Here is a 26,756-nt window from a genome sequence, read left to right as displayed (position 1 = left end):
TGTTCTCGCTGGAATGATTATCCAGGCTATTTTTAGGAGTTGGATCACCGGAATGCTGGATGGCCGAACTGTCGCTGTGTTATCTCTGGTTTCTTTGCAAATAAACGCTCAAATTTAGGAGTCCTGTCTAGTCTGCAGTTCATTTTAAAAGGGATAGTTCGTCTTGAACAACACATGGTCGGTGGTGCTGTGTTTTAGGAGGAAGCCAATTAGATTTTTACTCCAGATGGCGTGTTCCTCCAGGAAATCTAGTATTCTTTTATTTAGAATGCTACAGAATAATTGACCTAGACAGCTGCTGTTACTAGGGTCTGATCTGTCTGGAGAAGAATAATAAGATAGATAACGCTGTTTCTTCTGAAGTCAGAAATAAGCTCCAACATTACTGTGAAGTGTAAAACCTGAGGAAACATCTAGTTTAAAACATTTGTTTGAAAACTAATCAAAACGTAACAAAATGTAATAAGTTACATTACATCCATGAAGTAATTAAAATAGTTAGATTACTTATTACATTTTTAACAGGGTAACTAGTAATCTGTTTTCCATTACATTTCAGAACCTTCCCAACACTGCTTCAAGTGTGACCGACGGAGGAATCAGAACAGTAACCTCTGTACCTTCGTACCGTAGGATGGACCAGGGGAACAGGGGAACAGGAAAGTGTCTTTTTCCAATGCACCCATTATTTTTGACATACATTTAAGTTTTACTGTGCCTGCAGCACTGAGTTTATTAACAGTATCATATAAAGCTGGCAGATTTTCTCTCCGTCTCCTGTAAAAATGATTCGAATGGAGAATTTCTTGATCTTCAGCTGTGAGTTGAAAATGAAAGAAACTCCAGAATTTTATATCCATGCGTAGTTTCATTGACATACACATTTGCACATCCATATACAGTATGTATACTACCACTTTTAAGTATAAAATGAGGGGTATTAAACCACAACCATGGACTACATCTACACGTGAATATCATTGGTTACATTTACAAAAAACAACATTATGTGAACCACAGATCATCTCACCACTGAACATCAGATCCAGGACGCAAAGGTCAAAACAAACTAGACAGACCTCATTCTGCTCAGAACGTGTTAGTCCCAGTTTAAACATGAGTCCCCCGTTGCCTTGACACCATATGCAGGACATAAAGTGAATCCAGCCGACCTGGATCATTGACATGTGGAGACGGAGGTTCCCTGTGTCTACTCACTGTAAAGAAAGGCATCTGTGACGCTATTTACAGTTCAATGAATGCGTGTTAGTGGTTTTAAAGATAAGTAGGAAGGTTTCTGACCTCCATGCTGGATCTCAGGAGGGACACAGAACCACAGCTCAAAACCAGTTGGTGTGGTGGCACTTGGTCTGTATAATATATCATTATGTTTATGACAGAAGCGAGGGTAATAACTGACAAACATTAAGGTTTGATCCATGTGAATGCTGCTACTTCCTGCTTGACTGTGGTTTGGCGATAAATGGCTGATTAGATAATGATAGATAATGAGTGATACTCTAATGCTAAGGAGGCATGAGGCCATCAAGGCAATCAAAGTGGTTCTTCTGGTAGCATTCTTACGGTTGAGTTGTTAGCATTTACACCAAACCCAGGTCAGTGGATTCAATTTCAATTCGACACACACAGTTATACCATCGACCGATACAAACTCGACTGTGTTGACCTATGAAGAGGCATAGAATCCCCAAAATGAGGTAGCTATTGTATTCTTTGTGTTGAGTATGCTTCTGGTAGTGCCTATAACTGCAATTGCCACTTTCTGGTGAGACCAGGCCCTGAAGGTGTGACTGAATGTGATGCTAACTTTAGAGGTGGCACAATTCTACACAAAGTAAATGGAAAAAGACATACATGGACCGGGACAGCGAGGCGTTAGCTGCTGCTACGTTTCATCTTACTCACATGTACGCAGTCAAAGGTCTATTCCAGAAAGCGGGTTTAACTAACTCTGAGCTGATGAACCATCATCAAACTAATTCATCGTTTACCAGACTGACGTTTCCTTAATGGATGAGGAAGTGGTGAATCTGACTGTGTATTAGGCTGTAGCCTACATTGAATTTTAAATAGAGACAACACACAGCGAGCAGCGACTGAAGATGAAAAATATAAAATATATAGATCAAAGACATAGGGTCCCATTTAAATGATCTATAGCACATGATCTAAATGACATTTAGGGCGTGTCCAACCCCATAATCTGGACACCAAGTAAGGCTCAAGGGGCAAAGGGGTTGTATTTAGTTACATCTAGTTACACTCAGTTACCACGGTAACTGACCCAGAGTTTAAGTTACCTCTCTTCTTGGAACTGAAAACCCTGTTTCCCTCATCTCAGGGTTAACTAACTTTAACCCTAACTAGTTTTCACTAATCCTGCTTTCTAGGATCCACCTCTGATCAGATCCATCGGCTGTCAGAACAGACTGCAAAAAAAAACCTTGTACAAAAAAAGAGACATTTCCTTAGTGTTTAGTCTGAACACACCTCAAGGCAACCCATTTATCATCTAAGACGTCTGTTAGCTGTTACTACTCAGTGGTTTACTGGTTCGTTTCCCTTTGTTGCTCCAAGATTCCGATTTTTGAGTAAATCTCAAGTCTTTTTTCATGATTGCTTGATTTTACTAGCTCAACAGAAACGGAAAAAAAGGAATCAAAGAAAAAGAACAGGGCTGGAATCAGTTAAAATATAGATATGTGGTTGGTTAACTGAAGCCAGCCCTGTTTTTAAGATTTACTCGTCAGATGTTGATATTACATTTCTATTCCACATGCTAACACTTCAAGAAAACACTTCCTTTCTTTGTCTCCACACCTCTGGAAATTTGATCCCCAAAAAACTGACTGCTACTGCCAAAACTCAGCTGGCTGAGCTAGTAGATTTTAATCACTTTAGCCTTATAACACAGTCAGGGGATTAAATACTGATGGAGGCAAGGAGATAAAGAATAGAATCTACTGTCCAAATGTTGTCCGTTGTTTCCACCTGCGCCTGGTCTCAGATGGGCCTGGTAGCATCACGGTGAGGATGGACTGGTAGGAAGCTGCTCCTGGAGTCAGCATCCCTACAGGAAGTTTGTGGCGTTTTTGTCGATCTTGAACTCGTAGGCACCATCAGAGGAGGGGGCCACAGGAGCAACAGGAGAGGAGGCAAATTCAGCCTGGGGATGGAAAATTAAAGGCATGTTATTCACATGAACACATTTGACAATGCCTTTTTTCTTTCATTGTTTGATTTATTTTTATATATTCAGTATATATGTACACCGATCAGCCATAACATTAGGACAGCATGGACCACCCTGACCGGTCTGCGATGCACTGTGTGTTCTGACACCTTTCTATCGGAACCAGCATTAACTTTTTCAGCAGTTTGAGCCACAGTAGCTCTTCTATTGGATCGGACAACACGGGCCAGCCCTCGCTCCCCACGTGTATGAATGAGCCTCGGGTCTGACCCTGTCGCCGGTTCACTGGTTTTCCTTCCTTGGACCACTTTTGGTAGGTCCTGACCACTGCAGACCGGGAACATCCCACAAGAGCTGCAGTTCTGGAGATGCTCTGACCCAGTCGTCTAGCTATCACATCACAGCCTCACATCCTTACGCTGGCCCATTTTTTCTGCTTCCAACACAAAGTTCAAAATGTTCACTTGCTGTCTAATATATCCCCCCCCACTGCCAGGTGCCATTGTAACGAGATAATCCATGTTATTCACTTCACCTCTCAGTGGTCTTCATGTTATGGCTGATCAGTGTATATCTAGTGTATTCAAACCCCTCACACATTCTATCTATTCTAGATTTTACTTTGTAGATTAGACATTACTCTGGACTCCTCTGGACATATCTGACATTGACATTTTAACACATTTGTGCATTCTCCTTAAATGCAAACTGGATAAAACTACTGATGGAAATAGTTTGGAAAGTAATCGATCGTATGGATTTGTTTTAGAATGAACACGATGACCCTTGAGTCACATTCATTTGTAGTGTTTTCCATTGTTGCTGCTGTATATTATCTTCTCTTGATTTTAGTTTTATTCTTATTATTTACTAAGTGAAGTAGCAAATCGATCAGGAAATGGTATCATACTTTTAAATCCATACTGACACTGCCACGGACGGTGTTCATCCTACAATTAACATTGGGATTTCTATTGCATCCACTTCCACAGCTACTACCGCCTTTGAAAGTTGAGACGACTCGAGACAAGCCGACACCGAGCTGTTCCACTTCAGGCACGCTGTCTGATACCTCCCACCGGCTGCAATCGGCTGTTCCCATCTACTTTCGAGACGAGCCGCAGCTCATCTCAAACAAGCCTTATGTAAGCAGCCGTGCAATGCATTCTGGCAGCGTGGCGGTGCGATTCGAGAGACGGGTGTGTCAGGTTGGTCGCTCCTCATTTGCATAAAGTTGAGGTCTAGGCCAGGGGTTCTTAACCTTTTGTAACTTGAGGCCCACTTTTGATTGTTATAAAAAATTCCATGGACCACTTCCCAAATAAATAAGAAACTGGGCTATAAATAGGTGTTATGCTACTATCAGCTGTAATGATCCACATAAATATTCAGCATACCCTCACCCATCACAGCCTGCCATTATAAATCTAAAGTATTCAGGGTCAGAGTTGTCTCCAACATCACTTTTTCATTTAAAAAACTGTCAAATGGGAGATTTTTGGGCACCCATAGAACCCATGTTCAAGGGACCCCTTTGAAAATGGCCATGCCAGTTTTTCCTCGCCAAGATTTTGCATAACAGTGGAGCGTAGTTTGGCGCTCTTCTCGACAAGCTAGCATGACATGGTTAGGACCAATGGATTCCTTAGGTTTTTTAATTTCATATGATACCAGTATCTTTCCTCTAGCTTCAGTACTGAGCCCGCTGCGACCTCTGAAAGACAGAATAGCAGCTGTCTGATTTTTAAGAGGTTAATTTAACCATTTGCAGTACCTCCGCGGCCCACTAGATGTCGCTCTGAGGCCCACCAGTGGTCCCCGACCCAGTGGTTGAGAATAGCTGGTCTAGGCTACTTTATGCAAATCAGTGGCATCTGGTGCGACTTGCCGCCTCTGGAAACTCCAGAGAAACTTTGATGCTAACCTTTTTTGATTTAAAACAAAGAGAGATTCAGTAATGGATTATTTCTCGCATTAAATGTTTTCAGAAACACATTTCGGTGGTATTAGAGAAACGTTTCAGGACAAGCTGGTGGTTCCGGTTGGAAAGCTGGGAGGGTCCCAGTGGGGATCCGCCACAGATCCGCCTAGGCCCCCATCACGGAGGGAGGGGAAACTCTAGGAGGCTGTGTCTGTACCTCAAAAAGCTGTTTGATACCAGATCAAATCAATAAAACACCATGTCTGCACTGTGGAACACAGAGGGCTCAGTAACTTCACATTAATATAATATTTATAAAATAGAAACTTTCTTTTGGGGGGAACAGGGGAATCTCAACCCCCCCCACACACGTGTGTGTGTGTGTGTGTGTGTGTGTGTGTGTGTGTGTGTGTGTGTGTGTGTGTGTACCTGTGGTGTAGCAGCCAGCAGGGGGTCGGCAGGTGAGGTACTCTTTACCGGGTAAGGAACAGGTTCAGTGGCTGCTGCTGGTGGAGGAGCGCTATACATGACTGGAGCTGGACCATAGCCCTACACAACACACACACACACATTTACATTATATTTGGGCATTAAATACATACTAAATCCTGTTTACATTCAACTTATCCATTTGAAATACTGCCTTCCACAAATTGATATTGACATCACTTATTTTATATTTATGTATGTTTATATTTAAGCACTAGTTTTTAACTTGCACTTTTTTATGTCTTTGATTCTAATATAGCTTTTACTTGTGTGATTTTCCTTTTTTATATATTCATTTTTAATGAGCATTGTTGAAGTGAACCTGAGGCCCCAGACTTCCATTGAGCCAACGACTGCTTGCTATAATTGTTGTGCATATGATGAAAAAAGAAACTTGAAATTTCATTTGTCGCCTGACACCTCTGTTGAAGACTTCCTTTACCCGTGTCCCGGTGAGGACATTTGGACAGTGTACGGGCTTGTTACCTGCTCAACGACTTTATGTAGCTTTGCAAATGAGCAAAACATATTTTGTAGGTGATCTGACTTCATCAACTGATTTTTCTCAATCACAGATTCCACCCTTCTTCATGCAGCAGGCTGCAGGCTACTGAGGCATTTCAACACAAAGCTCCATTCAGTGATTGTCAAGTTTTACAAATTCCTTAATCTGATTCTATACAAGTGGGACAGTTGAGCATGAGTGACTGTTTTTTTTCTGCATCACATCTAGCTGACATTGTCCCCTTGTTTCACTCCCCGCCTCCTTTGAGGAAAGAAAGCCACGTGTGTCCTGCAGTGTGTTCAACCCATGAAGCTCCCGGGCCTTTCTACCCTAACCCCAATGATCCAACAGAATTCTAATAGGCACAATGAAAACTTGAATGAACAGGGACACAAATTAGTCCAAATTAAAGATAGTAAATATTACCTCAAAATGACAATCTACTGCTCATTTTGAAACACACCAATGTGCAGCCACACAGTTGCTGCTTGTAAAGTCGATATAATCAACAAACAGTAATATGGATCAGAAAAAGCGGTGTCTGACACGATTAGCCTTTTAGACCTGATGTCCATTATTGATGCAGATCCAGTTGAAAATAACAGATTCAATTATGTCACTGCATAGTCATTATGGATTACAATTACTAAAGTCAATATGTGCACACATTCAACATTTGTGGTCCATTATATGATGAAAGGCTAGAGTACCTCCAGTTTAAGGTCTGAGCAACAGTCTCTCAGTAATATGTGGGTCAGTGAGCTCTTTGTCAGGGACTAGACCATTTTCAAAGCTTAAACCCAATCTAGAGCGGCTGAAAGGTCAAAGGTCAAAGACCGGAATGTTCGGCATCCTTCGCAGGAGTTCCTGTCAGTTAAAGAGACGGATCATACCATTGGAGCTACAGGTCCGGGGGGGTATTGGCCTTGTGGTGGACCGTTCCATTGAGGAGGCTGGGCAGGGGCCATCATGGGTTGACCAGCAGGAGGGTAGAAAGGATAGCCAGGGTTCTGGGGTGGGTAAGCCGGGTTAAAACCCTGCAGACAGAGACAATCAGGAGTTAGATCAGTAAATACTGAGGGAGGAGGCAGGAAACAGGAAACAAGGAAAACACGCAGTAATTGCTAAAAACAAAAATCAGCCTTGAATGAAAACTGACTCCAACTAACAGCTTTGGGTCCAGTGTTGTAAGAGCATGTTAGGCTGGGTTAATCTAGTTGATCCATACTAAAGTAAGCAGGCGTGTAGTGTGATACTGACTGGAGAAGGTGGGGGGCCGTTCCACTGTCCTGGGCCAGGGCTCGGCTGGGGAGGATGGATTGTAGGACCCTAAATAGGAACACACAAGGAGACAAGTACACAAGAAAAAAAACACTCTGATTAGCATCACGCAATGAAAACACCGGTAAATATACTGTATATACTCTGTGTATTATGTAATGTCTTACGTACCATGCTAGGGTCTGGGCCGTGGTAGTACATCTGCAAACACAGACACACACACACAGTCACATCTTTTCATTTGGGAAGTAAACCTCAACAAATCAACACCAGATTCACTTTGAGACATAAACACAACCATCAGGCAGCAGAATATGAAGTTATTATATTATATTATAGACTTCATTGAACTGAATACTGAATATAAAGACATGTTTGTTGAAGTGTAAGAACATTCATGAATACGTAAAAAGTGGTCATTATTAAGTTTAATCTCACTACTGGTTGTCCGGGAGTGTTGTAGGGAGGACAAGGTCCAGCAGGACCGCCGGGAGGAGGATGGACTGCTTCTGGGCTGGTCTGGAGAGAAAGAGAAAGAGAGAGAGAGAGAGCGAGAGAGAGAGAGAGAGAGAGAGAGAGAGAGAGAGAGAGAGAGAGAGAGAGAGAGAGAGAGAGAGAGAGATGATGATGATGAGGCAATTCATTGTTCTGGGGCTGCGACTAATAATTATTTTCATTACTGATTATTTGTTGATTATTTTCTTTGATTAAATAACAGTTTAGTCTTAGTAGACTCAGAGGCTACAGGTGCATGCTGGGTGGAGGAGAAACTTATGAAATGCTAAATGAACATTTTAATTTCAGGTAACACTATAATCTATTTAAATCATGTTTAACACAACAGCCCTCATTTTGTCTCGTGTTTGACCCATCCACCCCGACCTCCTCCCTACACAGACCTCCGCTATTAGAAACGTATTTGTGATGCGTCAAAAATAAACATAATCGGGGACAAAAATAAGTTTCCCTCAAAACATAATTCACAATGCAGTCATGTTGTATGGGAACGTCATTTTTAGGGGACAGGGCTGCCCGTAGACTATGTTAGCAGAGCGGATCGCCAAAAAGGCGTGTTGGCGGTCGATAGCGTCTCTCTCCCTGTATGTGCTATCGGCAACTCTTTTGAAACCAGCTGGGCTACTGTATAATAGTAATATAATTACAATTTACATCAAACAACTTAACACCTATAGATCTTTCAGGACCCAATTAAAACAAAGGATGATTAATTCATACTCACGTCAGCACTAAACTTTCTTTTTGTTGCTTCTGTCTATATGTCCTGCTTGTCTGCAGTGTTGTTTTATATGTATAAATGTCACTACTGTTTCTAACTGCTTTTAACCACTGTGTACTTTTCCAACATTCAACTGCATGTCCTGTTTCATGTTTTTGTTCTGCTGTATTTTAGGATGCCTTCTGTAACACCTTGGCCCGGGACAACAAATGATAAATAGCCTTTTGGCTGATTCTGGCATTTTTATACCATGTGTATTTATTCATTTGCACTCTCCCTTCTCAAATAAACTAAACTAAACTAAACCTCCAAACTACGGAACTTTCCCTGTAAGAAATGTTCACAGTGAAAATGTCCTTTACATCATTTATGTAACATGTTGGTTAAAAACCTGTAAAATACAACGTTTCTCCAGATGGAGTCCTACTTGTCTGTGCCTACTGTTAGTACCTGTAGCGTAAAAGCGGTGGTGGGTTTCTTCTTGAAAATCTTCTTCCGACAGCAGCAGCAAATCCCAGCCGGGATGCCCAGCAGTAGGAGCAGAGCCATGAGAGGGCTTCCGTCGTAATCACGTTTGTCTACAGTGGAAAAAAGATGGGGGGGAGGGGGGAGGGGTAGTCTTACATTGTGATTAGGATTGTAGCTGTGACATTACAGATATAGGACATTATCAATATCAATGATTGTCCATGTTTTAGCCCGTTGACTATAAAGTGTTTATACTTAGCATTAGTAGTCACCACAGGTCCAGAAAGTTCTACCCATGACTATCTTACCTTAACCACAGATGAGAAAACACACTCACAAGTCCAAACGGACTGTGTACAGCTATGGGTTTCTTTTATGATTTATTTAATTAATGTCCTTTTTTCATTCTCTGTTTGTTTTGTCAGCTTATACACTCTTCACTATGCGTCGAGTTTCTATCCTCGCTGACATAACAAAAACATCGGGCCTCCTTCACCAATATCTTCCCAAGTTTGTTCTTAACGGTCCCATATTGTAAAAAGCGAGATTTTCAGGTCTTTTACATTATAAAGCGGGTTTAAGTACTATATACAGTAAATACTGTTAAACTATCAAAACGCTCAACAGAAACAAAACACACAGCAGGTATTCAGAAATTGTGCGTTTGAAACAAGCCGTTAGGATTTCTGTCTCATTTGTGATGTCACAAATATACAATATTTAGACCATTACGCGGTTTTAAACGTAAACATTCTAATTGTGTCACAGTTTATTTCCTGTTGCAGTGTATGTGAATAACATCAGCTGACAGGAAGTAAACATGGACCCAAACTGTTGCCTAGCAACGCAATTCTGTTGCAATTCCGTTGAAATGCACTAAAACGGAGTGTTTCAGACAGAGGGTAAATACAGGTATATTCAGGCGAACAGTATGAGGAAAATAAAGTGTTTTTTGAACATTACAGCATGTGAACATGTTCTAATAGAAACACAAAATACAAGTATGAACCTGAAAATGAGCACGATATGGGACCTTTAAATGTGTTCTTTATAAAGGTCCTAAGAAAAGTCTACTTCAGATTCACGACGTGTTCTTAAACCGCAGAATTGTTCGTCCCTGTTTTCTTATAATGATGAATCCCGTTGTCCTTGTGAGTTGAAGGCGTGTGCCAGTTGGTCCTAATTAGCAGGTAAACGCTCTGCCAACCCCCGTTAAAGGGCATGAGAATGCAGGGTCGTGTGCACACACAGAGATTGAAAAGAGTGAATGAAGTCCAGAATGCCCTAACGGAAGTCTAAAGACGGTGGAACACTGGACCAAAGTTTATAATATTTAGTAAAAAATCTAAATAATTATTGATAAAATCAATAATCAAGTAAACAATTATGATAAATGACGTTGGAACAGAAAGTGTGTCTGAAAATGTAATTCTGGGCGTGATAATTGATCATAAACTATGTTGGAAATCACACATAAATAATGTAAAAACAAAAATGTCTAAAACCATTGATATTATATAAAACTAAAGATATGTTGAGTCAGGACTCACTATATATTCTGTATTGTTCTTTCATAGTTCCATACATTACCTACTGTGTGGAGGGAAGCGCACAAAACCAACACTAAGCGCATTTCCATACTACAGAGGAGAGCTATACGTATAAGAATTAAAGCTTTAATTGATCGGATATTACCAACCAACCATTTATAAATATATATGCTGTAAAGGTTTGTGATCTAGTTAATCTTAAAACTGCACAGATAATGTACAAAGCACACAATCATTGGCTTTTTAACTGTATTCAGAGGTTGTTAGAAATTAGAGAGAGGAATTAAACAAGTGTAGTTCACTTTGCAAATAAAAGAAATACTGCAAATGTTTAAAAATAAAATGGTAAAACACATATAAAACTGAGGGATGATTACTTTTTTGTACGAAACGTTTGGAACTTTGTTTTTGTAAACCTAGAAGGGAAAGGGTTAAGGCCTATTGGGTAGGTACATCAAGCTTTTTTGGTCAGTATTTTTTGGTTTTCCCTTTAATTTAATGCCTTATTGTTTTTTATTTATTTTATGTGCATTCTTTTTGGAAACTACTACTACTAATACTCCAAATGATAAAAGAAAACAAAACTTCAATAGTTCCAATAATAATCAGAGCAGCAACAGTTGTTAAGTGAATATGGACAGTAGAAACTGGTTTAGCAGCAGCTACATTTGAATTACCGTATTGGAGCCAAGTCACTGGATTTTCCACAAAACGGTCATGCAGCTGTTTCACAATTAAAGCCTTGTTAGGAAATGTAGGGATTTTGTCCATGAAACGCTAGATAGCTTTTAATTTGAAATGGATACAGGAAGCGTTGAGTTTGTATTAACAGCATAATGCAGTAACAAAAATTGAACAGGGCAAGCGGGAGCAGATCAGAAAACCAGGAGGCTTCATACTAAAATATGACTAATATACTTATCAAACAAACAGAGGGAAACAGAAACAAAGGCCCGTCTCTAATGTAAGCCTGCTTCAAAGAAAGGCCGCCCTCTTCAGTTGAGGTAACTAAAGCCACTATTTGAGAATTTAGGGTATACGGGGACCCACCTGTCAGGTCCATCCTGGTAACAGACACCACCCGGTCCCTGCGGTCTCTCAGGGTGTAATATCCCTCATCACTGTGATTCACATTCTTGATCTCGATGTTCAGGGAGTGGGTCTGAACCCGGTCCCAGTAATTCGGCAGGTCCTGGGACACCCGAGCACCATCGCGCACCTGAGGAAGACAAACTCCTGTCAGAGCACCACTCGCATCATTATTTATAGTAACGAATGCATTTTCATTTTTGGTTTGGCACTTGATTTCTTTCGTAATCCAAAAATAACTGCACTTCCTGCAGGCTAAATTCCTCATGTCACAGAGGTTAATGTGCGAGGCAACAGGCAAAGGACCCAAATGCAGACTATCAAGGCAGACGGGGACATTTCAAAGATTTATTGCCAGAATGAAGGCATGTATATATACTGTATTATAGGCTTACAGGCAGGCAGGTAAAAGGTGGGGTGCAGAGAGGCAGGATGTTGCACCCACAGCTGTTCAACAGATATATACAATAACCCTAATAGCTCACAACAGGCCGTGGTATGTTGTGATTATATCACAGCTGAGGGGCGTTGCTCGGCCCGACACAACCCTCTTTTATGAAACGGTCATCATGTATGACAATATGAAAGTTACAGAAACATTCCAATTTAAATTGTCTTTTATCAATAAATAATAATGTTCACAATAAAATAGGTTCTCCTACACGCACACACTGAGGCGGTTGCTAGAACGGCGGTTCCTATGGAACGTACTACATCACAGGCTAGTGTTGTATTTCATTATTTGGCTCTTTATTTCCATTATTGTATGTTGTCATTTATTAGTCAGCCACTGAGAGACTGTCCAGCGTCAGTAAGAGGACTTTGATAACTGGTTGTACTAGGCTTGTTTGTGTTGGCGTGGTGACGGCGTTGCTCCACTTTCTCTGGTCCCCGAGTGTCAGTTGCCAATCCATTGAAGGCCATAATCTCTCTGGTGTCAAGACCCGCATCAGATTCAGTTTCTGAGTCGGGTGTTGCGGAGGCAGTGGTTGGTGTATTTCTGCTGCGCTATATTCCTCCCCTTTACGTGGCGCTGCAGGTCATTTAGCAGGTAGATGTTTTTCTGGTGATGGTCGCGGCTCAGTCCACTCCTCCGTAGCAGCTAACCTGAAATGTTTCCATTTTGTAGCGGCTAACTTTGTTACTTTGTATCCGGAACCTGCGCCGTGTTGGATGAAATGATCGCCCTGTGACCATGTTGCTAAGTAACCATGAGTCTAATGGGATTTTTTTTTTCTCAGACAGAGTGATACTGAAGGTGCAAAGGTTAGACCATGGATGTAGTAAGAGAACTGGATACAGCATTGGAGACGGGGCCCCCGTTCATTCCTATGAAAGTGTCTCAGTGGAGCATAAAGACAAAATGACTCGACTTCCGTCTGGAAAAGTACCCGGATCTTGGGCACATGGAACATGCGCAGTAGCGTCCGCTCGGTCACATGACTCGGTCACGGGGTCCCAACGTCACGCTGTCGTCACGGCTTGGCGCTCCAACCTCGGTCTGGGTCTCGTTCACATGAACGGAGGAGGGAAATAACTCTGGATTTGGCTATTAGTGCGTTTTACAACTTTAAAAACTTAATTTTTTAAACAAGGGCTATTTAGGTGTAGGTGCTGGGGAGTTGATTCACCACAAAAAAAAATATCCGCTGAGTTACAGACGTCTCTTTCCCAAAGTAAGTCTATGGGAAAAAATCTTTTTGGGGCCGATGGCATCACGTGACCGACACGGATGTTGTAGTACCGCCATTTGGCCACTATGAAAGTTGGGATCGACGACCAGCGCAATTTCCTGGGGGCTTGGGTTAGACGCATCATAGCAGTGGTCTGTGGGTATTATATCACAGCTATGAACCAATCAGATTGCTTGATTTGAGTTACCCGTTTTATAAGAACATTTATACACATAAATACTGAGAGATGAAAACAAATGTAAGCACCTACTTCTGCACCTTTAACAATCCATCCATGATTATCAGATCCCTCCATCCCCTTGCTCATTTCATCCAACCATCTATGCATCCTTTCATTCATCTATCTCACCAGTGTGACGTTGGCAGCCTCCCCGGAGAAGGTGAGGAAAGCGTCAGCCTGGTCAATGCCCTCCAGTGAGATGTCAAGAGCCTCTCCAGCTATACGCTTCACGTAGTTGTGTCTGGCTGGAAGAGAGAGGAGAAGAATAAATAAACTTGGATGGAGAAAGAAAGTCACAATCAATGGAGGTCTAGTTGTGGCTCTATCCTGAGCATGCAACGGGACATTTTGAGCACAGAAAAAGCTTTTTGCAAGCACATAAATTAGATTTTGCGAGATTAATATCACACAAAGAGTAATTCACTTTGAGCAAACTGAAATCTGTTCGGTGTGCAAGTATAGTGTTTATGCTACACAATAATAACTTCACTCACTCAGTTTTACTTATTTGCCTTCAAACTCGCTGCTCGGTGTGCTCTCAGGTATATTTGATTTTATTTGATCTTAATCTGATGTTACAGTGTGCTACAATCCCAGCCAATCACAGAATTAAAGTAGGTCAATTCTGATTGGCTGTTTTGTGAAGTAGGGAAGCACTGGGACAACGGTAAGTAGGCAAACCGTAACCACACAAACAGTGTGTTCCAATCCGCGTACTTCCGTACTTACACTTACTATTTTGAGTGCATAAGTGCGTTCACACTGTGAAGTATGGCAAAATGCAGTGCACTTGAAGTACCCGGATGTTGTACTCAAAACGGTCTAATCTTTGAGTGTGGAACGCTGAACATTTTTCACACTCAATTGTCGCCATCTTGGCTACGTAGCGGAAGGGGCGGGACCACGACCACTATTCAAACTTGTGAAAATGGCGGCAGATGATGCGGTAGCTTTTGCGGTGCTGAACAACGTGCCTTATAGATGTAAGTTATAACGTTTCACGTCTACTCATTTGCTTTCATTTTCGGTGTATTCTGTATCAACAAAGCAGGCAGATATTTTGGCGGGTAGTGGACGGGTAAAACTTGAAGGAGGCAGCAGTGCAACACAAAGGATGCCAGCTGCCGTAAAACCCTGAAGAAGAAGAAGAAGATATTTTGGCGGGTAGCGAGCTGCGGTGAAATGTTGCGATCGTCATTTCCGGTAAGCGCGCCGCAGAGTATTCGATTTGAGACGACCCTACCCCGTTGAAATTCACGCACTACTCAAGTAAGTACAGAGTGCACACTACATTGAAGTGTACTTCAGGAAGTACGTGGATTGGAACACACTGAAAGTCATTTCTCCAGGGTAGTTAAATACATGCTTTTGTGAACCTTTATAAAATCCAGTTTTTATGTTAGTCCGTTCTTTATTAGCTTGCAGGTTGAACTTTAGCTATAAAAGTAGCTAACTAAGCTAATAGGCTAACTTGATAATTGCTAGCTACACAGCTAGAGTGTTATAATCATTAATGTAGTTCCCTAAAAACAAAAAAAAAGAGAGAGAAAAAAGAACTTTGAAGAAAGAACTGTGCCTCAAAAATGTTCACCTCAGTAGCACAATTCAATTTAATCTTATGTAGCGCCAAATCCTAACAGATTAGAACATCTGGTGGGATCTAACCATGCACAAAGTCTTGGTGGTGACAGGTGACAAATTAAGAAACTGGTGGTTTTATTCATTTTTAGGACCATCAACCCGACCGTTTGATATATTGTGCAAACTTTGTTTTCTGCTGATGAGGCACTTCATGTATCATTGTCTCAGGATTAAAGTGTTATGTGCTTTATTGTTTATTCTAGTGATATTCATAACGGTCTCAGCTTTGAGAGAAAGACAAGAAAGGAAGTAGGCCTTTACATTACATGATATTACCATTATCACCACTGTTTATACTATGAGGATGTAACGAGAGAAAAGTTGTTGTGAGATTAATGTGAAATAATCTGGTGTTCAAATAAAGATAACATTTTAATATGCCCAGATAAACAGAAACAAATTTCAGATAATTAAATATAAGATATACTGTAAAACATGATCAAACAAGGTATGGAAGCAAGACTTTTGAAAGAAATAACACATTCTTCCCCTTACAAATTAAACATTGAATACATTAACAAGTAAAAGCACACCTTGCTCAAAGTAATTCACTCTGGGGTTTTACTGGTACGACCTTTCTTGGTCAGGTATGACCTTTAGATGGATACTGCAGTGTAACTGACATCACTGAGTCATTTCATGGACATCAGGACTCTTCTCTATGCTATATTTTAACATCTACCATTATCCTGTAATTGTGACAGTGGCTGGTGTTGAATACGTTACATACACTCACTTTAAAGCTATGTTCTTAAAGTAACAAAAGTTATTAGCAACCCTCTGCTAACTCACTTATGACGGCCACTTTGACAGAGGAGATCTCTTTATTCCAGAAGTCTCTCTGGACGTACGTCCCCTGGTCTTCATAAGTCACCTGACAAAAACATAGAGACCAAATACTGTAAATACAGTGTGAAGATCGAGAAATCTCTGGCCACACATAAGCAGGTGTTTTGCTTTGGACAAAAAAAGTAAAAGTAAAAGTGACATCACAGACGGCATGTTTCGTGTGTACTCCGTCCACGAGAATCCACTTTGCGTGTTTTTTGTTCTTCTTCTTGTTGGTTCTTTTTGATGTTTGATTTTAGAAAAGAAATTCAGGAACTGAGCCTCAAACTTCATGACAATCATCACTTTCCTATAAACCAAAAGGATGTTGAGAAAGCTTTCTTCCACACAAAAGTAAGCGAGAGCCCTAGACCAGATGATATCTGCGGCCGTTTACTAAAGTCTTGTGCAAAAGAATTGAGCCCAGTTTTTAACTATATTTTTAAATCAATCTTTAGAAACACAGCATGTCCCCAAAGTCTGGAAGGATGCTGTTGTTGTCCCGGTTCCTAAATCCAACTGTCCCAACATTTTAGATGATTTCAGACCAATTGCCCCGACCTCAATCCCTGGGCCCAATGCTCCACAGGATATAAAGGCCCCAGCTTCCAGTGTGGCGCTCTCTTCCCTGCCAGCTGCCTGCAACCCCTTTTGCTTTGCTTCACTTTCGTTATACCTTTTACACCACAACACCTCGCACTACATTATCCGAGCGCACCCACATTAACGCTACTGATGTCACTGACTAACATACTCCATATCCAAATTCGATTCTTAGTTTATAGTGTAGTTAAAGTGTTTTTTGAACATTAAAGCATGTAAACATGTTCTAGTAAAAACCTAAAATACAAGTATGAAACTGAAAATGAGTATAACATGTCTCCTTTAAGATAAGATAAGATAAGACTTTATTGATTCTCAGAGAGGATTCAGGTGTTGCAGCAGCACAAAGACAAACAATACAGATGAATAAGGAAGTAAAAATATTATTACTAATAATACTACTACTACTAATAATAATAATAACAGGTATATACAACTTGAATAAGAATATAAGTAAAATTAGAAACTATAAAAGAGCATTTAATGATGGTAAAGTGACAGCAATTAGTGAATCCAAGAATGAATTGTGTTTACAGAAAATGTAGACTTTAGATTTCATTATTTAATTTAGACTTTAAACAAATGATTTTGGTTACCTTGTCAATGTACCACCGTCGGTCGCTGCCTGTACCAGACACCCTGCCTTTGGTCATCCTGTAGAGGACAGAACAACAGCCACACGGAAATACATCAACTGCAACAACACCGGAAGCAGCTCAGCTTCATGTCCACAACCTAAACATAAGGTGTTCTTGAGTGTTACTGACCTCAGTCTGCCCTTCTCCCAGAACAGGAAGGTCTTGCTGGGATCCTCAGATGGAGTGAACTCTAGCTTTTCTGCACTCTTGGGCAGATAGATCTTCAGAATGCGACCATGGGCCAAACGCTCATGGAGGTCAGGGCTGGCGTAGGACTCTGAAACAAAGGCAGAACGAAAATAATAAGAACATAATTTTGAACATTTTTAACTTTCAATTCAAAGGTCGGGGTATGCATATATAGTTTATACTTCATAATTATGACACAGAAAATTGCAATTTCTCGTGAAAACTGTCTTTTCTGATTCTAACATTCTCAAATGTGGTCAAATACTACATTTTATTGGATTTAACTGACAATTTTCCGGGTAGACATTTTTGGACTTGGTCAGGTGTAATTATTCCAATAATAATTTAAAGAGTAACATAACAACCAACCCTATAACCAGACAAGAAAGTCAGTGCTGCATCATTCTGTAAAACCTCAGATTATGTTCAATACCAACAGTTTTAGAAGTGTCCACCTGATAAACATAATTCCAATATTCTCACTGTTTTAGCTCTGCTCCCGATGGAAACATCTGTCTCTTTACCTGCTAAATGCAGACGGATCAACAATGAGCTGAAACTCACTTTAAAGCTCCGTAAAGCCGAGGAGAGCTGCACATTCATCTGATCAATCTCTGCAGGTATGTTTTTTTAATCCTGTGGGAAACACTGTTAAACCAGAGTTGGACCGGCCATCCGAAGCACCGCTGTGCCAGAGCTTTGATTGTGCACCGGCACCCTCCTCTTCAATTAGCTTCCCCCAGACCTGATGCCCTAGCGCTACCTATAGCTGAGTCTGACCTTTGACCTCCCTGTAATCTGTTACATCTCATATACATTAAATAATTGTGCTTGTTGCTCCTCAACAGAGATGTTAGACAGAGATCACAACTTTCACGGACAGCAGGAGGGAAATGAGAGGATATACTCACCCACACGGAGGGCAGCGGCCAGCAGGATCACAACACTCCACATCATCTGCAGATAACACACAGAAGAGATTACATTAAAGCTAATCACTAGTACACTAAATCCACAATGGTATCACTACACATGGAGGCAAAGTCCTTACTTAGTTTATGTTCGCTTTCACAGAACCATTCAATGAATGTGCTGTTAAACTTAAACAATGAGCTAAAAGAGGCTCCTTGGTGATCATTCTCTGTGGGTTTCATCACTAAACGTGACCTGTGTCTCATTAAGTGATTCAACATTATAGAACAAGCATGCCCTGCCTTCCAAATCTCAGACTTCTTCTTTTTTACTTTCAGTACTGCAGCTTCAGACGTCTCTTTCCCAATGTAAGTCTATGGGAAAAAGTATTTTTGGGCCCAATGGCATCACGTGACCGACATGGAAGTTGTAGTGCCGCCGTTTGGCCACTACGAAAGCTGTGATCGACGACCGGCGCTCCTCCTGGGGGCTCGGTGACGTCACTGTGATGTCCACGTCTTGTATACAGTCTATGCATGGGACATATCTTCTGTTGTTTTAACAGGCACCGCCTGGTAGTAACGTTACTACTAGGTGCCGGTCAAACCTGCGTGGCATTCACACACTGTACACTGCAACAGGAAATAAACTGGGACACACTTGGAATGTATAAGTTTGCTGTGAAATGGTCTTTAGGCAAGGCTTGTATTTATTCTTAAGAATTTCACTTGAAACTGTTTCATTCTTTTGCACTAAAGCTCTTAATAAAATGAGAAAATACTCTAATTCGTCAACTGTTTAATTCACACAGGAGTAAACAAAAGTAGGCTTTACCATGTGGATATTTCATACAGACTATTTATTAACTGAATTAACAGAAAATTAGATATATTTAATGATATTGTGATCTATATCGTTATCGAGATATGAAATGACATATATCGGTATACAGCGGGTAAAATAAGTATTGAACACGTCACCATTTTTCTCAGTAAATATATTTCCAAAGGTGCTATTGACATGAAATTTTCACCAGATGTTGGTAACAACCCAAGTAATCTATACATACAAAGAAACCAAAACAAACAAGTTCAGAAATTAAGTTACGTGTAATAATGTGAAATGACACAGGGAAAAAGTATTGAACATGCTTAATGATATTTATTTAATACTTTGTACAAAAGCCTTTGTTGGTAATGACAGCTTCAAGACGCCTCCTGTATGGAGAAACTAGTCGTATGCATTGCTCAGGTGTGATTTTGGCCCATTCTTCCACACAAACAGTCTTCAAATCTTGAAGGTTCCGTGGGCCTCTTCTATGAACTCTGATCTTCAGTTCTTTCCATAGATTTTCAATTGGATTCAAGTCAGGTGAATGGCTGGGCCATTCTAGCAGCTTTATTTTCTTTCTCTGAAACCAATTGAGAGTTTCCTTGGCTGTGTGTTTGGGATCATTGTCTTGCTGAAATGTCCATCGTTTCATCTTCATCATCCTGGTAGATGGCAGCAGATTTTTATCAAGAATGTCTCGGTACATTTTTCCATTCATCCTTCCTTCAATTATGTGAAGTTTGCCAGTACCGTATGCTGAAAAGCAGCCCCACATCATGATGTTCCCACCTCCAAACTTCACTGTTGGTATGGTGTTTTTAGGGTGATGTGCAGTTTGTCCTCCAAACATGGTGTGTATTATGGCATCCAAAGAGTTAAACTTTGCTCTCATCTGACCAGACTATATTCTCCCAGTATTTCACAGGCTTGTCCAAATGTTGTGCAGCAAACTTTAAACGAGCTTCAACATGCTTTTTCTTCAGCAATGGAGTCTTGCGTGGTGAGCGTGCATACAGGCCATGGCTGTTGAGTGCATTACTTATTGATTTCTTTGAAACAATTGTACCTGCTAATTCCAGGTCTTTCTGAAGCTCTCCACAAGTGGTCCTTGGCTCTTGGACAACTCTTCTGATAATTCTTTTCACTCCTCTGTCAGAAATCTTGTGAGGAGCACCTGGTCGTGGCCAGTTTATGGTGAAATGATGTTCTTTCCACTTCCGGATTATGGCCCCAACAGTGCTTACTGGAACATTACTGGCTTTCCATGCCTTTTTGCACCTCCCTTTCTTCATGTGTTCAATACTTTTCCCCTGTGTCACTTCACATTATTACACATAAATTAATTTCTGAACTTATTTGTTTTGGTTTCTTTGTATGTATGGATTACTTGGGTTGTTACCAACATCTGGTGGTCATGTCAGTAGCACCTTTGGAAATATATTTACTGAGAAAAATGGTGACGTGTTCAATACTTATTTTACCCGCTGTATATATATTAATATATATTGTCCATATTTCCCAGCCCTAATTTACATACATCTTTTTCACACTGTGTTCTGACATAAAATATAAGCATAAATATAAATCCCTACTTCTTGTCATACTGCTGCTACTGAGAAGGGCAGTGACACCTGCTTATCTCCTTATCTCTCTGCAAACCACTCCATCTCCACCTCTACTCCGACAGGTCACCAATAAACTACTGTGTTCAAACATTCACACACGACACTCAGCGATAAGAGAACCTGTGGAAACACACGGTCTACTTCTCATCTACAATCAATAACTGACAAAGCTCTAGTGTCTGTTTAACTACAACACATCAGTAGTACTTTATTACAAAAATTCAGTCAGTGTGACTGTGAAATAAATAGCTGATACTGGACAGAGCAGGTCAGCATTCCTCAAAGTTGTTCTTGTAAGGGAATCAGGGATAAATTAATTATGGATATAAACAAGTAAACAACGATTAATGGCAAATACATACACCTTTTATTTGAAAATAATAAAAAGTGCAACTGCAGGACCCGCTGATTCAGTTCTCAAGATACAAGGCAGTGCAATATTTAACAAAATATTAAATAATAAACCAACTTCTATTCAAGTTAAATGAACAGTGGTTTAACCTGCTGCTTCTGTTCTCATTTTCAATATAAACAGTAGAACAATAATACAGAGATCAACCGCTGATAATGATCAAACAGCTGATAGTGATCAAACAGCTTGGGACAGAATCATTCCTATACAAACGCTGTTTAAATAATCTGCTACCGGGTGAGAGAGAGGAGTCCAGTGCTCTGTTCGTCTGCATGCATGCCATGGATGCGTGCTTGCGCTGCAGAGGGCAGAGCTGGCAAGCTGGCGCATGTGTGGAGGGTGAACCGGAGTAACGTTTAACATTTCTTTACTAATAAAAGTGCTAAAAAACACTTTCATACGTTTGTCGCCCTTAAATACAAGGTGCAAATCCTTAGTATCGATACAATTGATTTTTGCGTTTCAAATGGATTTTACATTGATTTACGTCTCTCGTGAAGGACAACCTGCCGAATACCTATCGATGTACAGTAGTTGGATCGTAGGAATATAAATAGATACATCAATGTAGTAGATGAATCGTTACACCCCTACCATTTACCAATGGTGAGTGGTAAGTGTTGTTTATCATTTTTGATACAGCTGCCAGTGTGATATTTGACTTTCAGTACTGAAACCAAAATGATTGGGGATGCACTAACCCAACATTCTGGTTCAGTATATGCGCCAGTGTTGACCCTATTAAGTGGCTCAGGTATCAACCACGACATGACGGATCTACATTAACAGTTGCCTTTGTTCACAGCAGACAACATTACAGTTGTAATGTCACAGCAATACCTGGCCTCATTTCACCTTCAATACAAATGATTCCAATGCGTTCCACACAGAGAGAGACACAGTTTTTAAATGTGGAAAAAGGAAAGCACTGGCATTGGATCAGTAGACCTACTTGGTGAGCTGAGACTTTCTACAAAACCTCCCACTGAGGAATAAAAAAATATTTTTCTGTTTAAAAATAGAAGCCAAACCTCTAAAAAGCATCAGTGTTCAATTTTGTCTTACCACATTGCAGCTGTAAAATAACTTTACCTAAATAAAATACAGTCTAAAATGATTTAAATCAAGAACTATCGCATCAAAAAAAACAATACAAAACAACCAATGCCAGCTTTTGGTATATATGGTATTTGGTATGGTTTTGGATGTTTTTTGGTACCAAAGAGTTGAAGTTTGATAATTAAGACATGAGAGGCATTCGTTCCCCACAGCACACTATACACTGATGCAAAAACTACCAACCACTCACATGTTTCTACTAAAATACAACTTTTTGTGTTGATTTTGTTTTACTCTTACTGGAACAAATGACACAATTATCAGCCAGTTCTTTAATGAGCTCTCTGACATTAGAAAGTGGACTCGTCCAGTCGGGCCGTGGGCGTTCAGTCTGCACCTGTCTGCAGTTCAGCAGCTTTACCAGCTGCCTTTCTATTCTGAGGAGTGCTAGATCTTAATTTAGCACAACTGCACCAACAACTATCTAAATCAGACTGTAGTCTGATTTAGATAAAGGACCATTTTTAGTTAAAGGAATGAAGTCAAATACAAAATGAGCAACAGGTTAACAAGAAATAGTAAGCATAATTGTATAACGCATAACCTGATAATAAACTAACAAATAAAAACAAAAACAAAATCACAGGACTTATTAACTAGTGTCTTTTAGGGGGACTATGATGTCATCATTCAATTCATGTCTCCAATGATAAGACTTTTTTAAAGTCTCAATAAATTCAACGGAAAGGAATATCATGGGAGTGTAGTTTGACATGTTTAATAGGGTTGAACAACTGATCAAAATGTCATCGAAATCACAATATGCCCTGCTGCAATTTTCAAATCGCAGAAGGCGCACAGGTTAGTTAAAATGACATACTGTCATGCTGCAGAGATGTCCTGGCCTACACATCATATTCTAAAGACTTAAAGGTAGGGTCCAGAAACTAGCCATAGATTTAAAAAAAGATCCATCCTTAAAACCTGGACCAGTGTTGTCATTAACAATGAAAGTAGCAGCACTAGCTCCAACAGTCCCTGAATCTAGAGAGGAAGTCACCAAGACATCAACACTGACAGTCCGTCCGTCCCTTCAGGCCTCCCTCCAAAGACACTCCGCCAACATTATCATTATGGACGTAAACAACCAGCATGGCTATTGTTACTCACAGCTGTCAAGCTAGCAGCTGGTGGAAGACTCTGGTGACGTGCAATGAATGCACGGGCAGAGTGCACGCAGACAGGCAGGTAGCCCGTCCAGTCATTACATTTGGGCTGAATGAAATGATTGGACGGGTTTGTTACAGTCCTGCGACAGCCACAGATAACAGATTTATTGACTGCTGTTGAGATGTGAAGAGAATTTCATAAATATAACAAAAACAATTTTTGAAGAAGATTAGCAACCATGGCTTTATGCAAACATATTTGTTTGGTACAGATCCCCACAAACATCACATCATAATCAAGTAATATGTGTTTCAATGAAAATGAGAATAATCACGTAAAAATGATCATCCCCTCTAATATTGAAAATCATATTGCAACTGCAAAAATAATTGCAATTAGATGTTTTTTACTCAATCATTAAGCCCGTTATTTTCATTTTGATACATACTGTGTCGTATTAATAATACGTTATGAATTTGAAGAACAGCTAATGATATGAAAGGCTATGAATTAAGGACAGATTTCTATCAGTCAGCCTCTGCACAGATGAAACTCTGGGACTACCCCTCCATCAGTTAGCCTTGGCCGACGGCTTAATGCGGCTCAAACCAACTGAATGTTAACGGGGAAATTAATCTCAACTTAAAATTGGATAATGTGGAAATCTGTCCAGTTGTGCCTTACTTCAGTCCCCGTGTTAGCCCCTGTTCCTGTCTGGTCCCTACACCCTCCCACTCCCTGCTGAACAATGCCCAATGTAAAAATTCCAAGCTGGTGGACCGGATGAATGCAAACAAAGAATTGACTTTCTTCGCCTCCTCAGGTCTTTTGGGGCGAGTAAACAAATTCTTCTTTTGTTTTTTACTGCTGTGATTATGAGTGTTCTACAGTATTGTTATACTACATGGTACACGAGTTTGTCCACTACTTTAAAGTCAAAACTGCTCCACCAAATGAAAATCTGCTCAAAGATTGTAGGTCAACTCCTTGAGAAATTCTATGAATCAGCCTATCATAATAACATATTAAGGCTGGCTAACAACATCGCCTCTGACCCCAACCATGTCTTGAACAGTGATTATGAATTGTTACCATCAAATCGGAGATACAGGGTTCCACGATTTAATAAGGTTAGACTGAAGCACTCTTTTGTACACCAGTCAATCCTAAAACTAAATATGGAGCCTAATCCCAGATCAAATGTACGTTGAAGGGCCCTGAATATTGTCTTCTGTGATTGTAATGTTTAAATGTATGTATCCTTGTTTCTTGTCCTTTCTGTGTCCTTTATGTTGCAAATGGAGCTGCTGTAATGCAAAACAAATTTCAGACCTGTCTGACAAAGTATTATCGTATCATACTGATAAGTCTTACACAGTTGAAGATATAATAAATTATGGGGTTATAGCTCCTGATAGGGGTAAAAAAAAAAGAATGAATATGTGACAATAAGGCAGGATAAATCAAATGTCTCTCAGTTTGAGCAGTTTACAGTAAATTCTTGTACCGGTAGTCACACGGAACTGAAGTTAGATTGTGTTCCATGAGGAACACAGAACGACATTGCACATCTTCAGTAAAGGCAGCTGGTTAAGTCGGCATCGCTGTTGGAGGGTTTCATAACCCACTTACTTAATTTATCACAAGTTTACCAGTTTATAAATACACATAACGTTACATCAGAAACTACTTATGAATACAATGAACCCACTTCACTCCCTGCTGACTGGTTTGGGATGGCACTTAAAGCTGAAGTAGGCGAGATTGGGGCAAATATGATTTAAAAAAGTTATTTTTATAAAACGTTTGCTATATCGTGACAGTAGTACATGAAAAGGTCATCTGAAAAAAATCATGTACCCCTGTGTCCTCCGGTGTTCCTAACGGTATCTGCAAGATTTAACTTACCGAAGGAAAACAAGCAGTAAGAGCTGATCTGAGGTCTGCTGTCCAGCTGCCGTCTTTGAGAGTCGGCTGTCAATCACTCGCAAACACTCAGAACACTTTAATTACAATATGCTGAAAGGTTATTATGGAATTTTTGCCTAATTATGCCAAAAATATTCTGCCTACTGCTGCTTTAATATGGCGGACCCTCCAGGAGGGAGGGAGAGGGTGTAGCGACCTTAGAAGGAGCTTCTCACTCCTGATATTTCCGACATTACCTGAAAGCCTCACGGGTCCAGCCCTGAACAGGGCGGGTCCGCTGTCCCCTCCCTGAGGCGGGACCAGACCTGACTAGACCGCACAGTATCTGTATACACGGACGGAACAAAGGACGGGAGCTTTCAGCTGCCGGTAGTGTTGTTGATGAGAGAGGAATGCGGTGCTGCCGCAACTCGTAACCCGTAACCCGGGTTACCGTGATGAATAGCGCGGAGAGGTGTGGTACAACGGAATTTATAATCACACACATCCATATCCCTACGCCACCATTATCCATTAACCATATCCCTCCGCCATTATCAGGACCTATCTCGTCCTCCCACCGAGCCCGCCCTGCCCTGGAGGGACAGAAAGGCTTCATGTGCCTTTAAAACGAGCCCAACCGGTGATGGTACCGACAACCAGCCGGACCTCCAGTCCGGTTCTCCAGCTGCTGTTGGGTGTTGGACAGACAGCAGGACGGATCTTCATTCAGCTCGTGAAGACCATCAACAAACATCATCAGAACATTTAGAAAACATGGGATTATTTCGGTTGTTTCCGTTTGTTCAACTAGTTTAGTGAATGCTTTGAATCAGCGGAAATAATCCGATGATGTTTGTTGAGGGTTTTTACGAGCTGAATGGAGCTGCATATATACATACATATACTGCATACATACATGTCTGACCATGTTTTTGAACAATCCCAGTGTGGGCATTGAACGTCTCACTCAGCAGTGAAGACGAGTCACCGAGTCTCACCACGTTATCCCGGTGGACGGGACGTCTAGGAACACAATGTCTCCCTGTCCTCCTCAGTGCATAATGTGTCTGCAGCCTTCGGACCGGCTCACTTACCTTCAGTGTCGGTAGTGTGTCTGTTCAGAGCTCATGAACAGTTGTGGGTCAGTATGTCAGACTCGCTGTGCAGCATCCAGCCACAGCCCCCTGCTCTACACTGGAGACGTGCTGCCTTCAGGACACCGTCGGAAATCTCACTGGTAAACATCCTGATGTGGGTTCAACCCTCAGA

General features: G+C 40.8%; 1 protein-coding gene across 4 annotated transcripts; it reads right to left on the bottom strand.

Annotated features, from left to right (window-relative positions):
* Positions 1–846: 846 nt before the first annotated feature.
* Positions 847–26,720, bottom strand: LOC141763921 (uncharacterized). Of its 4 annotated transcripts, XM_074628730.1 has the most exons (15): positions 25,742–25,933; positions 25,485–25,579; positions 18,479–18,524; positions 17,508–17,655; positions 17,337–17,394; positions 16,102–16,183; positions 13,798–13,913; positions 11,716–11,884; positions 9,098–9,225; positions 7,849–7,929; positions 7,582–7,611; positions 7,390–7,458; positions 7,023–7,166; positions 5,565–5,684; positions 847–3,187 (listed from the first exon to the last, which is right to left on the bottom strand). In XM_074628730.1, the coding sequence occupies exons 3-15, from the start codon at positions 18,522–18,524 to the stop codon at positions 3,092–3,094; spliced, it is 1,287 nt and encodes a 428-aa protein (XP_074484831.1). In that variant the 5' UTR covers positions 25,485–25,579; positions 25,742–25,933; the 3' UTR covers positions 847–3,091. The 4 variants fall into 4 exon arrangements, with proteins under 4 accessions (XP_074484831.1, XP_074484827.1, XP_074484832.1 ...); XM_074628726.1 differs by lacking the exons at positions 25,485–25,579; positions 25,742–25,933 and adding an exon at positions 26,582–26,720; XM_074628731.1 differs by lacking the exon at positions 25,485–25,579.
* Between the last annotated feature and the right edge of the window lie 36 nt (positions 26,721–26,756).

The sequence above is a fragment of the Sebastes fasciatus genome, chromosome 3, assembly GCF_043250625.1.
Source record: "Sebastes fasciatus isolate fSebFas1 chromosome 3, fSebFas1.pri, whole genome shotgun sequence".
Taxonomy (NCBI): Eukaryota; Metazoa; Chordata; class Actinopteri; order Perciformes; family Sebastidae; genus Sebastes; species Sebastes fasciatus.
The sequence above is the reverse complement of the archived record's forward strand: the minus strand, read 5'-3'. Positions and strand labels throughout refer to the sequence as shown.